We start from the raw sequence: 9,546 nt of genomic DNA, 5'->3' as shown, positions 1-9,546 counted from the left end.
AAAGAGGCAAAATCACAATGGAGTGATCTGTGGTTAAGTCTAAATCCTATGGCAATGAAAGTCATTTGTATTATCCTTACTTCTTTGAATAAATTCAGATGACAGCCCTATTTCATTTCTTCATTCAGTTTGGAGGCCAGATGGCATTAGAATCATTTACTTCACCTTGTTGTGCTTAATTACTACAATCAACACACTATTTTCCAAATTAATCATAACAAAGTAATTTCATTAGTAACACAGCAGGCTGTTGAATTATTAGCATCATAACAGTTTGCAAACAATTAAACTTTATTTGAACCTTAAAAATTTGCAGAGTGGAACATTATTGTAAGATCTAATGGCAATAGAGTACAAATTCAGTACAGAGCAAATAATCAAGCAAAATGCTATATAAAATATGACTTACAATCACCTTTGGAAAAAAATTAGCTCTCTAACTGTTCATAGAAAAACAAATAAAAGCTAAGCAAACATAATGAGAGCATAGCAATTAGCATATTTTCTAACAAGCCATGTTGTTTAAATTCACATTAATGATATTATTATGATCTTGAAGAGTGTGTGATATATTGTCAAGGGTGTAAAGGAAACTTTCTCCCTGGTAGTATACAAATGATTTCATCAAATGACTATATAGTAGTCACAAATTTAAAGTAATGATTATTTTTCCTATTACTTCAATGTTATATCTTTGTTCCCCTTCCTATATCTTCCACCCATATTCAAGTTAAAAAAAAAAAGAACAAAGGGGAGAGAAGCTCCAGACCAAAGTAACACTTTATTTCTGTAGTGTCACCATTCAGAGAAAGACTATCTGGCTTGGAATTGTTGGTCATCAGTTGGCAAAGGACTCCCTCTCCTGGATTAGCTGTAAAAAGAGGAAGGAATCTTCTAAATGTTCGACATTCTGTGCAAGTTTGTGCCTGAATGGGGGAGGGTAGCCAATGTTTTGTCTGCAATGAAAGACTGCTGCCCTCTACTGGCCTAGGACTAAAACCTTAAACCAGAAGCGGGAAACCGGCTTCCACAAGCAATTCTGCGTTTTCTGCCCTTGCTTTGCAAGCACTCAGCCTTTGAAAACCAGTTTGCTAAAGTTCATCTCCAGTTGTTTAACTTTTTCTGACATGATTTCAATCAAAAATGACTGCACGAATGTCATTACTTCAAGTTTTAACTTGACAAGGTCTATTGATATAAACTATAGTTTATACACAATTACCAAATTAAGGCGCCTTTTTTTTTTAACATTTGAAATTGGACAATCATGGTATTGAGGGAATACTGATAAAATTATATACTCTAAAATATTGCCAGTAAATAGTTTTATATAAATAATGGAGGGTATTAAATATTATCAACTCATTTATATGGGTTAGTGGTTAGAATCTTTGTCTAAAGCAAAGATATGAAAAGTTCAACAAAGATAGCACCTATTTATTAATGAATCAATATCAGGTTCTATCTACTCCAAACAATTATCTAATCAGCAGTGCATTTTAATATATATTTGTTCCTTATAGGCATTTAAAATATATTTAATTTCAAATATTCATGAAAAGATGATATTTTACAGTGTTGCTCAGGAAGCACCGCATAGAACTCAAATAATCCAAATGTGAGGCTAACGTCAGCCGCCCACTCACCTGTTGGTACAGGTCACCTTAATCTCTACTTTCCCTCTCTCAGCCTTTCCTTTCTCCTCAGTTCTCTGACGAGTGTAAAGGAGATATTAAATCTGGAGTTCTACTAGTTCACTTCAATAGCATAGCAATAATAAGGCAGGATGAGAGAGTTCTTGGTCATGCCTTCTTACTTGGAAAAAAACAATGACTTCCTTTATGTAAACCACCACACTACTGGTGGATCCTTATGAATTTCTGATTTTATTCAATTTAAACAAAACTATGGTACAGAATGTTGATAAGCCCATCTAATCACGATATTTGTTATTGATAAAGTGCTTTGCAAAACCATGTTCCTGGTTTGTACGTGTGCTGCAGAAGTTGAGAGCACACAGCCATTTTCAATTTTTTCTTTCTTCCTTTAATGTGAAGTCAATTTATTAATCAGGAAAAATCCTTTCATGAAAACATTATACTGTTGTATGAAAAATAAAAACTAACATGTAAAAAGCTTTAACAAAGCCACATTCTGTAGACAGTATCTGCTCAAAACTCATGTGATATATTCTATTAAAATTCCTATGAAATTATAAATTACATTAAAAAAATTAACGCCCAATAATTAAGAGAAATTACAATTCATCCTGGAAGTTGCAGTGTGTGGTATATATAAAATAGTGTGACTAAATAAAAATACAATTTCTTCTTTGCAAAATAGCAACAGGTATAACTTTACTGCTTGCATCTAATTTACATTAATGCCCTTCATTTAATTTCACATCAGAGGAATATTATAATGATGACTGCATAAAATAACAAAGACAAACGATGCTCAACAAAACAGAGAAAGGTTATGAGCTGTCGTTCATGCTTTCACAATGCTTCTAAATCCAAAGCATTTGTTGGCTAGCAGAGGAATCTTCTTTTTCTGCAGATAAAGAGGGAAAGTTGAATTTTAATTTTTCTTCCATCTAAATGTTAATTTTTTTTTTCCTGCTTAGAAAAAAAATTACATTTTTTACCAAGGAAAAATGAATATTTACTCAACATTTTGTCAGTTCAGTTCCTCAGAAAAGTCACAAAAATGCTATTTTACTAAAGAGAAGGTTTGAGAAAACAGCTGGCTTCCACCAAAGGGACTCTCTCTAAATAATCTACTCATTTCCAAAGTCAATTCCATTAAGTTATTTTTAAAATTAAACTGGACAAAACAAAACCAAAAAAGATTGGGGAGCACAATTTTTGTGTTAACAGAAAACTATGAAGACTTTTTCAAAAGGCAAAGACTCAGAATGCAAAGAACAAGAGAACAGATGAGCTATTACAGAATATTGGATTAAAATGTACTTACCCAGGACTCTCAAATATCATACATCTCCATTATGTAGGATTTAGGCACCAAGCCAATGGCTCCCTTCATTTCTCCTACCCACCAGCCATATCTATTGTATTCCTAATTGGAAACAATATGCAATATTAACCTTTAGACTGGTGTAAGTACAATGTCATTCGTATGCAACTTCTTAGAAATGTTATTTCTTTTTATAAAGTTATAAGAGCTTGAACTGAAAATTGTTATACACTTTAATCTGTTTTGTTTCTAGACACTTCAAAAATGCCATTAGGCAAAGATTTAAATTAACGTATAAGACAAAGCTGTTTATTACTCAGCGTAAAGCACAGGAACAGTCACTTATGCTAAGAACCTAGAAAATGAAACCACCTAAGAAAACAGGCTGTCTGGGCACCTTTCCCTTCTCTCTCTTTCTCTGTTCCTCTCCTGCCAAACAGCTTAGGAGGCCTTTTTTTACAAGGTCAAAGGGAATATCCTTAAGACATTATTTGTCTTCAAGAAGCTTATAATCTAGCCAAGATACAATTATTTTTTCACAATAAACAACCTAACTTCTAGTTAAGCTCATACTGCCTAAAATGACTTAGCATATATATGTGTGCCTTTTAAGAAATTCTAATATGTGAATATACACATTTTTTACATAAATTAGAGAACAAGGAAATACAATAATACCAGCAGAATCTGGCTTTACAAAATAATTCACAAAAGGGCTCCTTTACAAAAAACTTTCCTAATACGTTTATTGCATTCATTGTTTCTTTCATTGATCTTAAACTACCTTAGATAAAGGATGAGAAGAAGGAATTTAAAGGTGGTGTTAGATTCACCCTTACAGTAGAAGATCAATAGGAAATAAAAGTATCTTAAGTTATAAAGGCAAAATGTTAATCGAGCTGGACAAAAAGTGGTTGATGAGTCACTTTTGCATTTACTCTGCAATGGGAGATAAACCTGTGCATCCTTTTCTCCCCCTTTCTTCTCCATTGACAGACACACCGCTGCTTTAGGCACAGGGAATACTCCGTAACCCGTCTCATGTGCCTGCCAGATTGACTAATGTATTTTTATCTCAAATTTATTTATGTTTTCTGAGATACAAACAAAGGAAAATGAATTACAAGTTTCAAGAATATCTTCCAAAAGCAATACTCCGCAAAAGCACTGTGGAGCCCAAATTTAATATTTCATATAAGATAAATTTTTAAAATCAATCCCAAAAGTAATTCAGTAGGTTATGCTTTTCCAACATCTGAGTCATAGATAAATGTGCATATGCATATTGAGTTCTTTGTGGGGAGGGGATGTTAATACCAGTACAAACCTCACATTTGTATTGATTAGTATGCTATTGATCAGAGAGAAAAACGTATACAATTCTTCACAACAAATGTAGCAGCATTAGTGTGGCTATAGATATAGCTATATAGACATAGATACGGAGTATATCAATAGAAATTATAGATAAAAATTATCAGTGCTTTTTTTAACAGTAGGCAGCATCAAAATTAGGTTTCCTGGAAGAATGAGGTAGAGGTAAAAGGGGAGACAAGACTAATCTTACACTTCTTATTCTAATGACAGCACAGCTGTGAGCTCTGGCTTATGAGGCAGTGGATTCAAGATTATAAATTTAAAAGTTCACTGATACTTTAGTGGATAAAACTAAGTAAGCAACAAAAATACTCTGATGTCCAGAACACAATGATGATGACTATTAATATCATCTATGTGGGACATATCTATCAGATGAAAATACCAACTACTGAAAGCTATGATTAGCAACCATTATATCCTAATAGGTACCCAATAAAACTGCCCTTTTCAATTTTTAAGACAATGAATACAGTTAGAGCCTAATGCTTAACAAAACAAATGGACTTACCCTTCCAAGAGCCAAAGGACTACACTGTAAGATTTCAAAATGGACAGTTAACAGAGCAAGTCTAAGTGTGAAAGCTCTTACCTAATGTCAATCTATGATTTCCTTAATTATTTGGATTTTTAAAATTAATTAGAGTAAAGGAACTAGCCTCCCAAATGACAGATATGGAAAACAAACTCAGTTAAAGGCCATAAACGAGCCAAACCTGCTTCCAGAGAATGGCCATCAATCTGGGCTTCAACGTTTAGATTCAAATTATGAACCTGAAAGTTCATATTACTTTATGATATCCTGCTTCAGTTATAATCTGTACTTTCAGTCAAGGCATATTATCGCTCTCAGAAAGCTTGCACACATCCAAATTTGAGAAATTGATTTCTAAGAAATCACTTTCAACAGAGGACTAAAAACATACTTCACACTTGAGAGAATTCTGCAGTATGGCAGACAGGTAAGATTCATTGAGTAGAGTTTAAAGCAGGAAACAGCAGGGAGGAGCTTTTTCAGTTTAAACAAACCCATTCAAAGTAACATTATAGGAAGAAAAGTTTTAGACTAAAATCACCTTAAATGCTTCACTTAATTAATTTAAAATAATTAAAAAATATATATAATACACACCTTGTAAAAGTATTCTACAATATCACCGATTTAGATCAGAAAAGGGTATAAAGAAAAGCCAGAAGGTTTATTGCTTTACATTTGTAACAAATTCCATCTAATACTCCTGTGTGGAATTAAGAGATAAGATAAAATACAGAGAGGTAAAAATCTAGTAGGCAAATTTATGGATTTACACTGCAGCCATTAGAGTGTGTCGACAAGACGGCAAACACAGGAGCTTTTACTTTTATCATTACCATCCTCTGTATGAGCCTCCTGAGCAACATGAATCCCAATTAAACCATTTGCAACCTATAAATTGGAATGAAAATGCTTCTTGGAGTACAGTGGTCTAAACTCCGGCCTGAAGATGGAATATCATACAAGGTTTCCTTCTGAAGAAGAAAAATCTGCCTTACTTTGCATTCCCTCTTTGCCACCCCAAACAAATGTGATTATGAATGATATATTACTTACAGTGGAAAATCATGCAATCGATACAATTTTGTCCTGCGGTCCACATAGTAATTACAGTATTGTTCTATTAAAGTCACAGGTGGGTCATATAAGGGATAAAAAAACTAACCTCAAGCCTTATACTATTAATAAACAAAAAAATAAAGGGACAAACCACACCAGTCTGCCATGTAAATCTTTTAAAGGTTAGGAAGCATCGTGTCATCTTTACAGCACAGGAGATCTCAGGTAGAAAGTCTGCCATCTGGTATCTTTCACTCTATTCAGCTCTTAACATCAACTGAAATGCTAACATAGGCAAGTGACTGTACTTCAGGAGGACTGATAAAATAATGAAGAGTCCTTTAATCTACAGGAAACCATTCTAGTCAATTTATAAGAAATATTGCATCCCTTTGTAGGACGTGTAATTATTTTCTATTAATCATGTGCTATAAAGCTACATTATGCAGTTATTCTGTTATCACTAGAAAGAGGCCTGCAGTCAGCTTCTGACAATGTTAGGTAATTACTAACACAAAGCTTCTTTCTCCTCCTGTAGTAATGCTATCAAGATTCAGAGGTGTACTGATGCTTACTGTATAAAAATAGTACTTGAAAGAAATTCAATATCTGCAAAATGGATGGCTGCAAGGCAAATTGTAATGTGGCAGTCAAAGAAGCAAAAAAGTCAAACTTGCCCAGTAATCCGAGAAAATAATCAGAAAGCGGCACTGGATGCTTATAATATAACTATGGGTGTCTTTCAATTTTCATACCATTAAAAGAGTTTTTGCATGTTTTATTTGGTAGTTAAAAATTTTAGGTACCAATTAATATTTATTAAGCAGCAAATTAAAATGATTGTATCATTTTAAGATTGTGCAACAAGGCAGGAAAAAAGGACTTGTTTTGATACGGTGAAATAGAGACTTTGTCCAACAGAATAGAAAACATATGTCCACATTTATTCATTAACTAAATCTCTCTTTGCTGGTGTATTATTTTACACTAAAATAGGCCCCAATGTTTACATAAATCCTTTTCAGCACCATGATTCTCATTTCTCAATATGTAATTCACTTTCTGCAAACCATATGGTAAAAGGCTGCTGCCTTAGAACATTGAAACACTAAAATTTTTTTTAATGGACTAGCCTTTTGGGAAATAAGTTACCACTCTGAAAGCAACAGGTGTTAGGTTAAAAGACTATGTGTCCTTTTCCCAAACATATATGTGCATCAAAACATACTAGCCTTTTAGGGAAATGTAGGTAATCTTACTCACGAAATAGAAAATACACTGAGATTAAGACTTGGCGGCCTTCACCATTGTTTTACAATTATTCGCTATGATATTTTCATTTTTTCAAATTCCTCAAAAACACTCAAGTAATATGAAAATTAGATAACTATTTAAAATACATAGATACTTTCTTTAAGGTTACCTAGTCAGCCTCTTCCTTTCTGTCCTTATCTCCAATAAGAAAATTTATAAGACTCCACCTATCTCACATACACCCAACCCTACTTTCTCTAAAATGCACAATAGGAACTTGATAGCTCTAGTGTTTTACTACTATTATTTACACATTAACTGCTTGCATCTTAGTTTCCTAATCTGTTAAAGAGGAGACTGACACTAACAATCTCTAAGGTCCTCCAAGCTCTGCAAACATCATCATTCAGGCATCTGCTTGAAGACACAAAGCTTCTGAGTGGCTTCCAGAAGTCAACTTTGTTACCTGACAATCTGCCGGGCAGGTGTGACTTTGACTTACTCTAATTCAAAGAATTACTATATTTTCTCCTTGTACTGTACACTCCATTTTTAAATTGAGACAAAAGACAAGTAAGGAAGCTAGTAAGAATTTAAGTCTTAGGATAAATTTTAGTTTATATCCCAGGGTCAATACACATTTAATTCAAATTCCTACACAGTCAACATTTACAACACCATACAGTAAAAACTGATATTCAGGCTGCATTTGCTAGATGCTACTGGACAAAGAATGATGAAATCACACTTGCTTTAGGGTGGCCCCGGCACTTAGTATATTTCACCCTACCGACATGCAGTGCTCAGGGTCACCCACTCCTCTCCATTCCGACTGTCACCACTGCAGTTCAGGCCTTCAGCACCTCACCTTGGATTATTGCATCATCAACTCTGCCTGTTATTCCCAGAAACTGCTCATATCATTTGACCTTGCAGTTCAATAACTTACAACATTTCCCTGAGGCATTAAATGCAAACTCCTCTTGGCTTGTCCCCACCTGCTAGCAACATTCTTTCTCTTCCTGCTCTGGTCTGCACAGCCCTAACTTCCAGAAGATACGCATTTCCACCTCTGAACATGTGCTCCCTCCCCAAGGAATGTCTCTTCTCCCTTCACCCAAAACCTATCTATGAATCAGACCTGCTCAAGTTACTCAGTTGTCATACAGTTTTTCTCAGAATTATCTAGTCCATACTTATATCTCTCATTTCTATCTGGTTCTACACTTTAGCACTGGTCCTCTGTGGTTTTTAAGTACTGTAGTTTTGTCCCTTCAATTAAAACAAAGTGCAAGCTTCCTGAGATTAAGGGAATGTTTTACTAACATGTATGCCTTACATGGAAGGAGATATAAAAGTATTCAATAATTATGTACTGGGTGATGGAATATACCCTTTCTTCATTTGGGATGAGGCATTAATTGAATATCCTAAATATTTTTTAAGAAATGTAGTATCTTTTCCTTTGTGTGTGATAGTAGACATACTTGAAGAATTTTAGTAACAACTAAACAAACATTTTCTGAGTTTCAGTTTCTTCACCTATAAAGTGAAGTGCCCCCCTCCCCAACTCTATGATTCTGTCATTCTAAGTTCTTTTAAGAAGAACTTAAGAAGTTCAGGAATATTTCCTGTTTTAACTGGATTTTGATGAACATATTAAATATCTATCTGCCATAAATGTTAGGTATTAATTGGGGCTACAAAGATACTTAAAGACACATGGCCTGTCTCAAGTAGTTCAGGGCTTAGAAAGAGAGACCATCAAAATTTGTCTGTTAGGTGAGAAAGAAGTAATTTGTAAAAGCAGTTAAAGAAGCACATGCAAAGGCACAGGGAGATAAAGGAATGTGCTGTGTTGAGGAAGAACAAGTAGTTGACAGTGTGGCTAACACAAAGGTCATGGAGGAAGACATGAGGAAAGTGAATAAGATGAAGTAGGAAAAGCAGGTTGGGACCACTGAGGTTGGTTTGGTTTCCCAGTTATCTCTGGCCAGCTACCACTCTCTTAAGGTGAGTTACAGTAGTGATCTTGAGTGACTATCGTGTACTGGCTCTGTGCCTCCTTCCATTGATAGGACTTCCCACCCCTTTCCATTGCATAGCCATTCTTCCAAATTTTATGTTTAACAGATCCAGAAAATAGGCATTTAAATATTTGCTGAATGAAGAAATCCTACCCATGCTTGAAACTCTAGTTCAAGTTCATTTCTTTATGAATCTTTTCTTAATTACTCCAGGCTTTCCTCATCTCCCCTGTTCTGAGCTTCTCCAACACTATAACACTTAAAGCTAAACTGTCCTGTGTTACTATTTTGTACTTCATGGGATGGGATGGTCTTCTT

The 9,546-nt window shown here is 34.5% G+C and overlaps 1 protein-coding gene across 1 annotated transcript in view; it reads right to left on the bottom strand.

Annotated features, from left to right (window-relative positions):
• Positions 1 to 273: 273 nt before the first annotated feature.
• SKAP2 (src kinase associated phosphoprotein 2) overlaps positions 274 to 9,546 on the bottom strand; it is a 184,930-nt gene continuing 175,657 nt past the window's right edge. The window contains exons 12-13 of the mRNA XM_004484801.3: positions 2,977 to 3,078; positions 274 to 2,553 (exon numbers count right to left, since the gene is read on the bottom strand). Coding sequence (XP_004484858.1) covers positions 2,986 to 3,078 — 93 coding nt within the window. The 3' untranslated portion in view covers positions 274 to 2,553; positions 2,977 to 2,985. The remainder of the gene's footprint in view (positions 2,554 to 2,976; positions 3,079 to 9,546) is intronic.

Source organism: Dasypus novemcinctus, chromosome 5 (assembly GCF_030445035.2).
Source record: "Dasypus novemcinctus isolate mDasNov1 chromosome 5, mDasNov1.1.hap2, whole genome shotgun sequence".
Classification (NCBI taxonomy): Eukaryota; Metazoa; Chordata; class Mammalia; order Cingulata; family Dasypodidae; genus Dasypus; species Dasypus novemcinctus.
Note: the sequence above shows the minus strand (reverse complement) of the source record. Positions and strands in the feature narration are given on the sequence as shown.